Source organism: Amblyomma americanum, chromosome 1, assembly GCF_052857255.1.
Source record: "Amblyomma americanum isolate KBUSLIRL-KWMA chromosome 1, ASM5285725v1, whole genome shotgun sequence".
NCBI classification, from domain to species: domain Eukaryota; kingdom Metazoa; phylum Arthropoda; class Arachnida; order Ixodida; family Ixodidae; genus Amblyomma; species Amblyomma americanum.
Window position 1 is genome coordinate 516,951,800 of NC_135497.1, and position 15,626 is coordinate 516,967,425.

The 15,626-nt window shown below is 46.1% G+C and overlaps 1 protein-coding gene across 1 annotated transcript; it reads right to left on the reverse strand.

Annotated features, from left to right (window-relative positions):
• Positions 1-3,761: 3,761 nt before the first annotated feature.
• LOC144107002 (uncharacterized) lies at positions 3,762-5,433 on the reverse strand. The gene is made up of 3 exons (XM_077639977.1): positions 5,173-5,433; positions 4,913-5,073; positions 3,762-4,125 (listed from the first exon to the last, which is right to left on the reverse strand). Exons 1-3 carry the CDS (start codon positions 5,223-5,225, stop codon positions 3,992-3,994), a joined length of 348 nt encoding a protein of 115 aa, XP_077496103.1. The 5' UTR covers positions 5,226-5,433; the 3' UTR covers positions 3,762-3,991.
• Positions 5,434-15,626: the final 10,193 nt, after the last annotated feature.

A 15,626-nucleotide genomic window follows, 5' to 3' on the forward strand; every position in this document is an offset into this window, starting at 1 on the left:
CGCCAAATTGATGTGCAGCGACATTTCAGCACTGACATTCTCCGTGCCCGTGGCGTGTGTCGAAAGTAGCTTTATTCAAAATTATCTTTTTTTTTTGCGATATGCATAGTGCTCCAGTACCAAAGTTACTGACCGCGCTGTAGCGCTCTTCTCTCTTAGTCGAAACGACAATATGATCCGACGACAATTGAAGCAACACAGGCAGTGTGTAGGGATTACCACTGCAAAGCAGTAAGCTAGATCTTCAGTACAGTTTGTCTGTTCGTGCAGAATGACCAAGGCATCTTTTGACCGCCTGCTGGAGCTCGTTCGCGACAAAATTTTGCATCCTCCCAACCACCGGAGACCGATGTCTCCAGGAGAAAGGCTGGCTGTCACACTGAGTTGAGTGCAGTGCTGGAAATTAAAACTGTGTATTTTAACTGTATTTTAACCAGAACTGATGAGGTCATCACTATTTGAGCTGACCAAATTATGCTTTATTTGCCTTGGTTGGCACATTTTGCATTGCTGTAAGCCTGCCACTAATACAAACAGCTAAAAGACTAATCAGCCACAAAAACAAGGCAAAATTTGTCTGCGAAAGTGTGCACATTATAATGATTTCATGACTGCTGAATATTGATTTTGTGACTGCTGAATGCTTGCAGGTTCCTCGCCTCAGGCTGCAGCATGCAGGACATTTGAATGTCTTACTGCATGCATGCCTCAACAGTGTCACAAATGCTAAAAGAAACTTTGCCAGCTGTGTGGGAAAGCCTGTCACCACTTGTTTTGAAACGCCCAACAGCAGCACAGTGAGAAAATATCCAACAAGCTTACTGCACCAAATGTAACTTTCCTAACTGCATTGGCAGCATAGACGGCAAGCACTTTGTCATCAGGTGTCCGGACAACAGTGGGTGTGATTTCCGCAACTACAAGGAATTTTTCTCCATTGTGCTTCTCGGAGTGGTAGATGCTGATTACCGCTTTGTGCTAGTTGACGTCGGAGCTCAAGGAAGGTTCCCGGATGGTGCTATTTTTGGAGAGAACATGATCAAAGAACAGTTTGAAGATGGAACACTCGGCCTGCCTTCCTCAACGTATAGGTGGCCTCTCTCTATCGTGAGTGGTGCAGCATTCCCTCTCAAGACTTACTGCGGCCTTACCTTGGAAAAAACTTGGACGAAAAAAAAAGTATTCAGCTATCGGTTTTCTAGGGCACGTAGATGCGTTGAGAATGCCTTTGGCATTTTTGGTTGCTCGATGGCGTTCATTTCTTTCCACTGTAGACGGAGATCCTGACCTCCTAACCAGTATAGTAAATGCAGCAGTGTGCCTACACAATTTTCTTATGCAGGACTCGGCATACTGCCCATCTGGCTACAGTGATAGTGTGCGTGGAGAAACTGTACAAGATGGAAATTGGCGCAAAACAGTAATGGATGTCCGTGGCCGCAGCACCCACTCGACAGTTACAAGTAACCGGTCGACTTCAACGGCTATGGCCCTGAGGGATGAAATCGCAGAATATTTTATGCCGCCAACAGGCTCCCTCCCTTGGCAGCTCAATGTTGTTCGGAGAAGCTAAAAACTAGCCTACACCTTCACAAAATGTTCCATAAGCAACCACCTAGTGAATATCTTTCACAAACAGTGAACGTAATGTGGCCTTTCTGCAGTTTTGTACAAGTACCCGACAGACTTCGTTCTGTTCAAGCACGTCACTTCCCAGTTAGTTTTCCACGTCTTTTAGCAGTAAAAGTACAATTAAAATGCAGTCATTTTGTTCTCAAGTATTTTTAAGCCTGTTCTTTTCCTTAAGAACCTGTCTGTTGTTCAAAAAGTGTATTAAACATGACTGAAATTTTGTTTTGTCTTCACAATTTCTACATCAGCTGTTTGTACAAGTGCACTAAATATTTTCGTGGCATGCATGTTACAGAAGTAGTTTTTTTTTTTAGGTGGAAGTAGTACATGCTTTATTTTAGCCTACTTTAGGGGTTTAAGGACTAGTGCTCTTTGTTTCCTTGTTTCCCATCGAAAGGGCTTCGACCGTCATCTTCAGCAAGCACCTGCAGTAAACCTGGGCCTTTGTGACGTCGCAGCATATTGGACATTTCCAAATTACGTGTTTAACAGCCTTCCAGTTTTTGAAATTTCTGAAAAACTGGACGGTTAATTTTGCAGTGTGGCATCACCAAAAAATGACCTGAAAGAAATTTGTTATGCAATGACGTCCATCAATCAGATATCACTTTATTATGTATAAATTGCAAAATTGGTTCCTCGCAGTTTGCCTTTATTTCTATACCCGTACAAGTGAAAAAAGATTGCAGGCTACCAAGTATACAAAGGGTGTAGCGACTAAACACTGGTGTTCCCTCAGTAACATCACATCCGATTTAAAATAACTTAATTTGGCGCATAGCATAAATAAATACACACAAGCTGAGAAGCAAAAAGTAATGTAGGTGAACAACAGCTGCCAATGAAATATAAAACTTGTAAAAAACAAAAATCAGGTAGCAGCTAAAGTAGTCATGGTCTGCGATGAAAACGTTTAAATATGCACAAGCATTGTGAACCAATAGAATGTTGAAGCATAGTGTAATAAACAAGCAAAAATGGCTAAGATTAAGCAACATTCAATCAGGAATAATTACAAAATTGGCCCGGCAGTTTCATATCACAAGCACATGAAGCCTATTGCAGCCCGTCTTCTTGTACTGAAATGAGAAAGTAGTATGATGCATATCTTGTAGTTTCATAGCTTACATCACAGTTGATTTAAAATCACATTATTATGGCTATAGCTGCGCCTAAAATGCACATCTGAGTTTACACTGCAACAAATTAATGTAGCTGAACAACAACTGCTAATAAAATATAAAACTCGTACAGTCAAGTTGTCATCCGAACAAGCAATGGTTCGCAATAATAAAGAACAACATTTAAATCCGAAAATACACTGTGCACCCCATCAGTGTTTTAGCTTAGTATATATCTGAAAACAGATGGCAGAAGTTAAGCAAAATAAAATCAGGAGCAAGCTATCACATTCAAAATCACAGACCTGCAGAAGTTTCACATCACAAGCACTTGAAGCCTGTTGCGTCCTGTCTTCTTGCACTGAAATGAAAAAGTAGTATGATGCATATCTTGTAGTTTCATAGTTAACATCACAGTTGATTTAAAATCACATTATTATGCCTATAGCCGCGCCTAAAATGCACATCTGAGTTTACACTGCAACAAAGTAATGTAGCTTAAGAACAAGCAGCAATAAAATATAAAACTTGTACAATAAAGTTGCCAGCTGAAAAAAGAATGGTTTGCAATAATGAACATTTAAATCTGCAAAAACACTGTGCATACCATCAGTGTTGTGGCTGGACTAAGCGTAGTACAATATTGGAAAACAGATGGCAGTAAATTAAGCAAAATAATATCAGGAACATGCTAACACGTTTAAAATATCAAAACTGGCATGGCAGTTTCACATCACAGGCACTTGAAGCCTGTTACGTCCCGTATTGTTTCATGGCGTCTCTCATAGCCTGAGTCGCTTTGGGACGTTAAACCCCCCATAAACCAAACAAAATTCTTGAATTGTACCTTACAATAAGATTTGCGCTACGGTGGCTGAGTGGACATTTCCAATACTATAGCAACAGTACTGACTATAGTAGACCCCCCCCCCCCCCCCCTCAAAAATCAAAATATGCTGTTTAAAAATCAGACATCAAATTCGGAAAGAACCTGCATTAATTCAACTTTGCACTTTGCCGCTGCTTGCCTATCCATCGTGTCAAGGGCTAACGCAATGGACAGGCCAAATGCCTCATGTTCACTCATTTTCTGCTGTAGCCGAGACAGCAACTGCTGCTCAAACATGTCAGGTGGTTTACTGCGCTGTTTGGTCGTGTGAGCTGGTGGCTCTCTTGCAGGTGGCTCGCAGCTGGCAGTGAGAAGCGCTCATTATCTTGGAGTTCACAGGCGGCTGGTGTCAACAGCTCACAGTCGCCATTAATGCTCCCAGCAGGTGACGGTGTACATTGATGCATGGCACTGATGATTGCCTCTCCAGGAGTGTTCGCATCATCCGCCACTCCATGCGGCCTTTTGAGGTTGGATGTAGTTCTGGAAGATACGGCATTTCACTATGTCGACATGCTTAAGATGAAACGATAAATATCCACTGCCCGCAGGGAAAAAGAAAGGTTTCCAACTGTGTGGTTTGTTGCAACTCACATCTCTTTTAAACAATGCTAAGCTTTGGAATGCACTGTTTGTCAGCATATCGACTTCATACCAGAAAGGAAAAACATCTGGCTGCGGTTTAGCGTGGTTACATCAGAAAATCATGTGGAAGCACGTTTTATACTTTTTTTTATGTTGCTGAATTCATGCTTGTACTGTAAATTTGCTAACTGAAGCCAAATGTTCGTGCTTTCTATTAGGAGTGGGGCAAATTTGTGGCTAACCACCGAAACATGTTCTGTTCATTCTACTTAACTATAAATTTTGGTCCAGTTTGTATGAGGTCACTTTCAGGCTGGGTGAGGGGGGCGTGAAATAAATTTGGGGTGTGGCCCGGGCCAAATCTAGGGCTGGCCACGGAAATGGGCTTGGTTCTTTGTACTTAGATGTCAATTTTCGCTTGAGATGTCGCCAAGATTATCGTTTGATCACACGATCCCACAGGAAAGCCGGATTTCCGAATCATCCCGACCGAATCGGGCAAGTACACCTCTTCTAAGCGTAGTATAAAAAGATTGTGATGACCGAATACAACCTCTGTGCAAAGTTTGAGCCAGAAAAAAGGCCGACAGAATAAGTCAGTCGGGCGGTGCGCAACTTGCTGGAGGATTTCTCGATCTGGTCTGCTCGAGCAGCGAACTGTGGTGCTACCAGCTGAAATACTCACTTTCTCGGACGGCCGCAGTTTTTGTAAAAATCCATTGACTGCGAATTCCCATGTTGTCTGTGAAACGTAGCCGCTGCCGCTCCGCGTCGCCATTTCCAGCGTCTTTGCCTCCCGCGTGTACCGATCCCGCAACCTCTTCCATAATTTCTAGCATTCGTCCACTGGAAGCAGTGCGGATAAGAGAAAAAAGATCATTACATCCCCTAAAGCATTCACTGCACGCTGCACGCGACAAACGGCAAATTTACCGAGGCACTCACCTGTGCCGAGACCGCTGAGCAGCCGGATCGCTTCCCACGCATTCCTCTTTCATTCAATATCTCTGTAGTCCAGTCGTTTCGTATCATACACGCAAGGATGCGATCTTATACCCTCGAGCAGCCGCTCTACCACACCGTTGGACTCGCCAGTCATGCAATCCATGCTGTCAGATATCGAGTAGCTCTGTCGACCGCTGTAGGAGACCGTGTCAGCCATGTTGCCCCTCGCGAGGAATGCCAGGATGGGTGGCGGACGCAGCTCGACGCGGCCGGTGAAAAATACAAGGCGCTATTCGCGCGTCAGCCGCGCTGGCGAGCGCCAGACGACGCTGCATACGTCCGCTGCGTCGATTGGTTGAAGTATTGACATCGGTTTCTAGCCAGCGTAACGTCGCGGAGGCCGGCGCACGCACGCGCGCGCGTTACGTCGTACTATATCTACGGCTATAGAGTCACGTGGGAGAAGCGAGCGCCCGCCACAACTGGTTTCCCGGTGTCCGGCGGCTCTTTCGAACACCGCTCCGCTCCGTTGCTGCCGCGGTTTTCGGCTCCGTCGCCGCCGCGCCGTAGAGGAGGCCGGCTGTGAGAATGTGGCCTTACACAGACGTTTTCAACGGCGGTTCAGTTGAGCGTCAGTTGACGATTTCAACTGCCGTTGAACTCAACTGGAATCGCCTGCTGTTACACGAGCACTTCGCATTCAGTTCAGTACTTTAGCACCCAACCACGTGGCATCGCAACTAGAGCCAACTAAAAAAAATGAAAAAAGCAGTGTATGCGTTTCTTTCTTGTAGTAAATGACCGCAGTGTATATATTCTTTCTTATAGTTACAATTCTTTTTGCGTATTTTTTGGTTTGATGTAGAAATTTGCGCGACGATGTCGGTTGGTAGCCAAGACTATCCGATGTGTGGGCCGGTTTGTTGGTCGTCGTTCTCTTTGTGACGCTTCTCGCAGTCCATCGTGTGCCGACCCATCCATCGTCGAAGCCGGCTCTTTCTAACGTGTCTACATCGAAGCATTTTACTGCGGCGGTGCGCTTGCTTGCTTCGGCTCTGTGACGCACGCCAACCGGTTATGTTGGAATATCAGCGCGATCGTAATCGCCGCGATGAGCTGTGCCTTTTGCTAGTGCAGTAGCAGGCTTTGCTTGCTTCCAAAAGATGCGAGTTGCACGCAGAGCTACTGAAGAAGTCCACCATCAAAAGGAAGACGCAAGCGGTGGAGAAGGGGTGGCGCTTCCTCATGGCATGCGCATTAGATATGTGCGCGAAGGAGCCACTACTGTGGTCGCTTCATCGACCCCCGTCCTGGTATGACACTACAGTGCCAACGCTCTCGGACCAAGATTTTAAGGCGAACTTTAGAGTAACGAGGCAAACGTTCGCCTATATTGTATGAGGATTCATAGCGCACAGAATACACAGGACACAACACAAGCGCTTACTTCCACTGAATGGTCTTTATTTGGCGCTGACAGCCTTATAAAGGTCAGGTATTGCGCAGGTACAAACAACTAACAATGATTATCTTGTCAAGGTCATGATGTGTCAAGGAAAGACGAAAACCAAAACAATAAAAACATTAAAAAATAAAAAAATAAAAAACAACAAAAAACCTACCAAACAGTGCACAAGTTTCACACTTTCGCCCTCTGCCTTGCACCTAAGAAAGCTAAGTCTTTCATTGATAAAAACACCGAAGGATCACTGATACAATTTCCCAGTCCCTCTTTTTCCATCTCTGCCGCTTCAATTATTTCCCTCGTTTTTTGATTGCTATTTTTTCCCAATACTGAGCACTCCTTGAAGTTAGGCGTGCACTTGTGACTACGGCAGTGACGAGCCAGATTACCTGGTCCCTGATCTCTAACACTTCTGTGGTGCTCGCTGAGTCGCTTGTTCAGGCACCGGCCTGTCTGCCGGATATACAACTTGCCACATGAAAGTGGCAACCTGTATATAACGCTATCGGCACAAGTTACAAATGGGTTCTGATGCCTTACAGAGCAGGCCTTCTTATCCTGCTTGTCTGGACATGTGTTCTTACACATGCGGGACAGTTTTCCTGGGACTGACATGCAAATTTTTGCACCAATTTTCTCTCCAATCTTTTTGAGGCCGTGGGAAATCCTGTGAATATAAGGTATTACTTCAATTTTGCGGGTACCTTCTTCTTTATCTGTCAACGTTGTGTTTTTCTTTTGTGTGCGCATGCTTTCTGCTACTGCTACTACAAGGTACCTCGCGTAACCCGCTTCCTGAAGGCGATGAACCTGATTATTGAAACTTGTTGTCATTAGGCAGGTGCACGACTTATTGACTGCATTGGACAGGCATGTTTTTACTACTCCTCTCTTGACTAACTTCGTATGTGCGGAGGTAAACGGTAAGAGAGCCTTATTCCCTCTAGGCTCATACATCCAGCAAACCCGACTCACAGAAACTAATTTTAAATCAAGGAAACGGATCATTCCCTCAACAGGAAGCTCGTGAGTAATGGACAGTGGCTCAAGACACTTCGCGAAGGTAGATATAGTGCTTTCTGCTACCTGAAGAAGGCTTCCATTGCTCTTCTGAAGAACGACCAAGTAATCATCTACAAACCGGAACGTTTTTATCACCACTTTACTATCTAGATTACTCTGTATCCTCCTATCTGCGCTCGCAAGAAACAAGTCACTAAGGGCAGGCGCTATGCACGAACCTATACACACTCCCTTTTTTTGCAGATATACTTCCTCATTCCACTTAACAAAGGTTGACGAGAGGTACAGGGACACTAAATTCAACAAACCAACAAACAACTCAACAAACAAGTGGAATGAGGAAGTATATCTGCAAAAAAAGGGAGTGTGTATAGGTTCGTGCATAGCGCCTGCCCTTAGTGACTTGTTCCAAGGACCTCCAAGGACCTCCTCCTCTGTGCCCAGTGTAGTTGCGCCGGCAGCCTCTTCTGCTGCAGAAGCTACCACTTCCGCACCGGCTAACATTTCAGTCACCACCTCCAGCTCAAACAAAAAACGAACATTTGCATAAGTAGCCCCAGTACACTTCTTTGCACTGTTATGTTCCAAGCTTCAAACTTTCATTTGCTTTTAACTTGTTTCATGGCCGAATTTTACATTCGTGAATAAAGGAAATGGTACTTCTAGAAACTTGTACCTTCAACAACACATCATTAATGGCTGACTTTTTTTGGACTCTTGCTATCTATACTTGTTGAATTAGCTAATATTTTGCAGACAATTTTTGTTGTTGACCTTACTACGATACAGGGTGTGGTGTCATACAGCAAGACAACTATACCGATAAGACTCAAGTATGCAATAAAGTGATCTGCTTTGACATCATGCATGATGTGTTTATTACTGCCAAGGTAACATTCTGCACTATATGGCTGCAATTTTGCAAGGCAAACTGTTCATTTGATTTAAAATCACACATTCCAGTCTTGACTTCAGAGAACGTATCTCAACTGACCCACCTGTAAACTTTCTTCCAAAAGGCTTGTATCATTGCAAGGCAACGATCCCAAGAATCTGTGCAGGCGATAGAAGCAAGGCCACTGGATGGCACCAGAGCCAGTAAAGCATCTTATACGCTTCCTGTAAATAAATAGAAGCATAAACAGCAATTTTTATCGTAATGGTGGCAACATTTCTTCCCATTCAAGGAACGTATGGAATTGTGAGGCTCTCTTGGTGCACTCTTAAAATAGATATTTCTTTTTTCAAGGCTAGCAAATGCCGGAACAATTGCAGAAAATTGTTTCATTTAAAGTCGACAATCACTTATTAAATGAACACTTTTGTTGCCTACATTATGGGTACACTCCACCGTTCCAATACCCATTTCCAACGATCCCTAAGATTATGTGGAACTTATTTGTTGTGGAATTCCATCCCTCCACTTACCCACACATGTTTTATTTTTGTGCGTGGGAGCTCTCTTCCAAGCCGAGTTTAATCTAGTTATTCCTTCTGATCAACACTCTCGGTACTACCAACAAAGCTTCCTGTACTGTGGAAATGCGAGCGATAGAGGTTACAGTAGAGCTGCAGATAGTATTGTGCCCAGCTGAAATTGCAATCGCACATATAGCAATCTGCAATACAGTGCCACTGATCTTGCTAGCTGCCAAGTAAACATAGTCATTCTGCATTTTCCTGTCTGTCCAAGCCGGGTGACAAACGCTTTTAGCCAGCAAGGTTTGTACTGATTTATAATCACGCAGCCACTTACCTGTACTGCTGATTCAAATTCTCAAGTTGTTCTGTATCAGAACGCTGCCTTCACGTCTGTGCAGTTTTTTGTAATTTGTGCTATAATCAGGGAGGCGCCGCTCCCTTTTTGCCACGGCGATGGAAGTGGAGGCTGCTGTGCCTCTATTGGAACCCGGTGGGTCGGCAGCAGCCGCCCAGAGGAAGCGCCTGCACCGCCAGAGTGACTCGAGCAGCCAGGGCACTGTTGTGTACTCGGTGCCAAGTGAAGACCCCTCGGCCGACGACGGTTTCATACCGGTTGTTGGCAAGAAGGCCAAGCGCAGACTGCGTAGACTAGCCGAATCGTCCTCATCGAGCACGTCAACGGTCTCCTCATCAAAAACGCCAACGATGATCACGGCGCGAAGTTCCTCAGCGCATACAGCCTTGTTTGTGCCGTTGAACTCAACGGACAACTTGAACCTACTGAACAGACAAGCCATCTCTATTTATCTGGAGAGCCTTGTACCGGGAGGCATAAAAGATGTCAGAATCAACCCGTTCAAAAACGTCATTGCCATTGATGTGGTGGAGCGAAGTTCACTAGAGAATTTAACCGCAATCACAAAACTCGGCAACATCAGTGTGCGCCCCCTTATTCTCCAGGACAGCGGCACTACGGCTGGCGTAATCTATAACGTCGACATCGCCATCTGTGATGCAGATTTACCCATGTTGATCAAGCCGGCAACCGACGGCATTTCCATCATTCAAGTTCAGCGGTTAGGCAGATCTCCATGCATCAAGCTGACCTTCAAGGGTGACTGCATACCATCGTACGTGAAGGTTGGGCACTTTCGTCATCCAGTTCGACCTTTTGTGCCTAAGCCACTTCAATGCAGGAAGTGCATGAGGATCGGCCACGTGAGCGGCGTCTGCATCAACTCCATCGTGTGCCCGCGATGCTCCGAGTCACACAGCGGTGATGTTTGCCGCGCGACTACCTTGAAGTGCGCCAACTGCCACGGCCCTCATGACTCTTCCTCGAAAGACTGCCCCCGTCTAAAGACCGAGCGGGCGGTACTGAAGCAAATGGTGCGAGACCATTCTACGCACAAACAAGCCGCCGCAAAGGTGCGACGACGTCGTTCGCGCCGCCGAAGGTCGTCAAAGAAAGCAGTCACATTTGACAATAATGCCCCAAACCCAACTGCAGCTTGTCCGCCTCCACCAAAAACCGTACCATACCAAGGGAGCCCGGCTTTTGGTGAGGCTGGACCTGCTGCCTCAGATGCAACTTGGCCACCACTGCCAAAGCCTTCTACGCCTACTGCGTCAGGGATGTTGGCGCACTCAGGGCAGTGTGCAGCGCCTACGACTGATCCAGCCAACAGGCACGATCAAGGCCATAGCCCAGATATGCAAGTGATTGCAATGCTCACGACACTAATGAATGTCATGCGTGCTCTGCTTTCCAGCCTACACACGCCAACCGCGAATAGCGCACTTCAAGTGCTGGACGCGCTACATCCAGTTCTTGCGGCTCTACAGTAGACGGCATCATGGCTCCTTCGGACCTGTCTTTTGAAAAGAAAGTCAAGCAAGCTTTCATTTTCCAATGGAATGCTCGTGGGCTCCAGTCCCGGATTTCTGATTTACGGCACTACGTCTACGAGAATCACTTCCCCATTCTTGTGATTTGTGAACCGAAGACCCCGGCAATTTTGAGAATATCTGGTTACGAGGCCTTTTCATCACCCACGTGCAACAGATCCAGCAGTCATCGTCTACATTCGACGTGAACTTACATATGTGCAACATTCAGTTCCTCCGAACGAAGACAATCAGTACGTATGTCTGACAGTGAAGAGCCGTGACCTGACGTTTACGCTACTGGCGGTGTACTTGGCGCCATCAAGTCGTTTCGACGCCAGAAGGTTGAGTGGTTTGATGGCAGCTACACCTGCTCCGTGGGTTATTATGGGTGACTTCAACGCTCATCACACCATGTGGGGAGGCGTTAGGATGGACGTTAGGGGAAGACAGCTTGTGTCCTTCGCCTCTGACCATGACCTCCAGTGCCTGAATGACGGAAGGCCGACCTATATACGAGGGGTGACTTATAGCAGCTGCTTTGACTTGACTTTCGTTTCAAAGTGCCTTAACAACAGCGTCCGGTGGTTTTCGGATGTAGAAACCCATGGCAGCGACCATATTCCAACCTATCTGATTATTACCGGCCATTCCACATTTTCCCCAGCCACGTGTAGGCAGCGCATTGACTGGACAGTTTTTAAATTACTTATGGAGGCTGCTTGCGCAGATGGCTTCTCTACCGGTTTTGATCAAAAAATTAAGGAGGCCATGGAACACGCCACCTGCCCCTTTAACCCTGTCGCTAACTACACCAATTTTGACTTCTAATTGCAGCGACTGCGATCACAACGGCGCAGGGCAGAGCGCAGATACCGACGCACAAAGTCGCGCCTAGACCTAAGAGATGCTAGGCGCATACAGAAGAAGATTCAGCGCAGAATTCAGGCATAGCAAACACAACGGTGGAGGACATTTTGCCAAACACTTGATCCACGGAAGCCTTTGTCACGCGTTAGGAGTGTAATTCGGGGTCTTCGCACGTACCCTCAACAGCGCTACCCGTTCAAATCCGTAGCGCTCCACCAAAGGCGCAGTGTGGTTGAGGTAGCCGAAGATTTCTGCGCAAAAATAACAGGCCCTCCGAATCCAGGCGCAACGCTGCACTGCAACAATGTTCCACCCTCACGGGATTTTCGGATGGATGCACTATTCTCCAAGGAAGAACTTGATGCTGCGCTGGCTTGTTGTAGAAGGTCATCATCACCAGGGCCCGATGGTGTGACGGACTCCGCACTTGCCAACCTTGGCCAAGAAGCTCGACGGGCTCTTTTGGACACTTATAACAAGTCATGGACTGCTGGCATAGTTCCTCATGATTGGAAGACCAGTCGTCTGGTTCCACTTCTTAAGCCGGGGAAATCACCGCTCGACCTTTCATCATAGCGTCCAATTGCACTCGCCAGCTGCGTCGGCAAAGTCATGGAAAGAATGCTGCTCACACGCGTGGAATGGTACTTGGAGCGATACTAGATTTATCCAACCTTCATGTCTGGGTTCCGACAGGGCCGCTCTTCAATCGACAACGTGGTTGACCTTGTAACGTCGGTGCATCACAGCAAAAGTTTGAAAATATTGACCGTGACATTGTTTTTGGATATCAAGGGCGCGTACAACAGCGTAACGCATCAGGCCATTTTGGACGCAATGGAAACTGCTGAGATCGGACGCCGCACGTTCAGCTGGATACGCAGCTATTTATCAGAGAGGTCGTTTTTTGTCCTGACTGCGGACGGACCAACGTCCTTACACCGAAATTCGCAAGGAGTCCCTCAGGGTGGAGTGCTGAGCCCAGTTCTCTTCAACCTTGCTCTTATCGGCCTGGTCGACGTATTGCCACAATCTGCTCAGATCTCGGTATATGCAGACGACATTTGTATTTGGGCATCAGCGGTGACCCGTCTTCAAGTTCGTGCAAGGCTTCAAAAAGGGCATCGATATTGACATCTTATCTTCGCTTGCAGGGCCTGAACATTTCAACCGAAAAGTGTTCACTTGTGGCGTTCACACGCAAAATAATGTCACGTTACACCATTCGCATCAATGGCGAAGCCATTCCCTATGAGAGAAGCCACAGATTCCTTGGTGTTGTCATCGACAGGAACCTCTCGTGGAGTCCACATATCTACGACATGAGAAAGAGACTAATTTCGATTGTCCACGTCCTCTCCTTCCTCGGGGGAAAGTCCTGGGGCGCATCAGTGCGCTCGATGCTACAACTGTACCGTTCCCTATTTCTGGGCTACATGCGGTACAATCTTCCGATATTCAGTTCCATTAGAAAAACAAATATCGAGACTCTTCAAAGTGTGCAAGCGCAAGCTCTCCGTATCTGTCTTGGACTGCCTAAATGTGCATCAACAGCAGCAACTGTTCTTGTTGCCCGGGAACATCCTGTTACTACATACATTGCTGTTGACACCATGAGAACACATATTCGGCACCTCACACGGGTTCCCTGTCATCACCTCGCAGCACTCCCAATAATTAGGCCGCGTACTGCATTCGCCAAAGTCATTGAAGCCCATCGCGCATATCTTCCATCGCAGTTCACCCCTGCGTCAAGACCGAGCTCACCCTTATGGAGTCTTCATGAACCTCGGGTTCACCTCTATATTCCTGGCATTACAAAGAAAGCTGGTGTATCACTGCCCGCTCTCAAACAACTGACATTGAATCACCTGCATTCTTACCACAGTCACCGCATACATATTTACACAGATGGATCAGTTCACTCGACCAGTTCTGCGGGGTCGGTGGTGATACCGGCCAGATCTATCTTCATGAAAGTGAAGACGACCTATCCAATATCTTCAACTGGTGAGGAACTCGCAGCCTTACGGGCTGCGGTAGAGTTCATCAGTCAAGAACCTCCACATGACTGGACGGTTTTCACCGACTTTTTTAAAGCAGCCCTTCAAGCCCTGCAAGCTGCGCTACGCCGCGGGTCGCAGCAGCAACTTGCTGCTGAGATCCGTCTACTGTACCACTGCACCGTTTCCAAAGGTCATGACATCATTTTTCAATGGCTGCCAGGACACTGCGGTATTAACGGTAATCACCAGGCCGATACGGCTGCGCGTTCTGCTCACAGTGACGGACTTCCAGTGAGGATCCCAATATCGAGACCTGACGCTGCATGTGGGCTTCACCCTTTGGCGCTGGAGCTCACACTTTCAGCGTGGAACACGGGATAGTTCTGCAACCTTCGCCTCAAGGCACTGGACACTGAACTGCGCCTTCGTCTTCCCCGTAACTTAGAACGTCGCGACGCAACACTGTTATGCCGTTTATGGATCGGTGCTGCATTTACCAATTACTATGCTTTCCGGATGGGGATGGCCGACAGCCCTGCCTGTCAGAGCTGTGGTTGTGAGGAGACCATCGCTCATCTTCTCTGTGAGTGCCCTGCATTTGCGAGTGCAAGACATACACTGTGTTGTGCCCTGGACCGCCTCGATCCTCGCCCATTAACAGAGCAAAAGATCCTCGGTCCGTGGCCACAGCAGTCGACTGCCCTTAAGGCATACAAGACACTCTTTGCCTACTTGAGAGCGACTGGATTGAGTGACAAATTGTGACAGCGTTGTGCGTGTGTGTGTTAGCCTTTTTTCCCTTCTCTCTTCCTCCTTTTCGTCCCCTAATCCCTCTTCCCCAATGCAGGGTAGCCAACCGGAACCCCTTTCTGGTTAACATCCCTGCCTTTCCATCCTTCTCTTTATCTATCTATCTATCTATCTATCTATCTATCTATCTATCTATCTATCTATCTATCTATCTATCTATCTATCTATCTATCTATCTATCTATCTATCTATCTATCTATCTATCTATCTATCTATCTATCTATCTATCTATCTATCTATCTATCTATCTATCTATCTATCTATCTATCTATCTATCTATCTATCTATCTATCTATCTATCTATCTATCTATCTATCTATCTATCTATCTATCTATCTATCTATCTATCTATCTATCTATCTATCTATCTATCTATCTATCTATCTATCTATCTATCTATCTATCTATCTATCTATCTATCTATCTATCTATCTATCTATCTATCTATCTATCTATCTATCTATCTATCTATCTATCTATCTATCTATCTATCTATCTATCTATCTATCTATCTATCTATCTATCTATCTATCTATCTATCTATCTATCTATCTATCTATCTATCTATCTATCTATCTATCTATCTATCTATCTATCTATCTATCTATCTATCTATCTATCTATCTATCTATCTATCTATCTATCTATCTATCTATCTATCTATCTATCTATCTATCTATCTATCTATCTATCTATCTATCTATCTATCTATCTATCTATCAAATTCTCCAGCTTCTGCCACACCTGCTTGACTGTTACATAGTAGCACGTGCTGGCGATTAGTTCCTCGAACCGCACGGTCATTTCCGAATATAAAGATGCATTCTGCTTTTGCGGTCGCAGCTGGGGAAGGTAATCTTCCCACAAATCAATCAGAAGGTTGGTCATCACTTCCGTCCATACGAAGCGCTTGGCCACGACGGGGCCACGCTGCGCTGCTGCCGAACTTCCTTCTGTGGCTTCCATGCTGC

Coding starts and splice junctions, on each gene's coding strand:
- LOC144107002 (XM_077639977.1), bottom strand. CDS start 5,225: ATGAAAGAGGAATGCGTGGGAAGCGATCCGGCTGCTCAGCGGTCTCGG. Junction 5,074..5,172: donor GCTCAGCGGTCTCGGCACAG/GTGAGTGCCTCG, acceptor CACTGCTTCCAG/TGGACGAATGCTAGAAATTA. Junction 4,126..4,912: donor AACTGCGGCCGTCCGAGAAA/GTGAGTATTTCA, acceptor CGTATCTTCCAG/AACTACATCCAACCTCAAAA.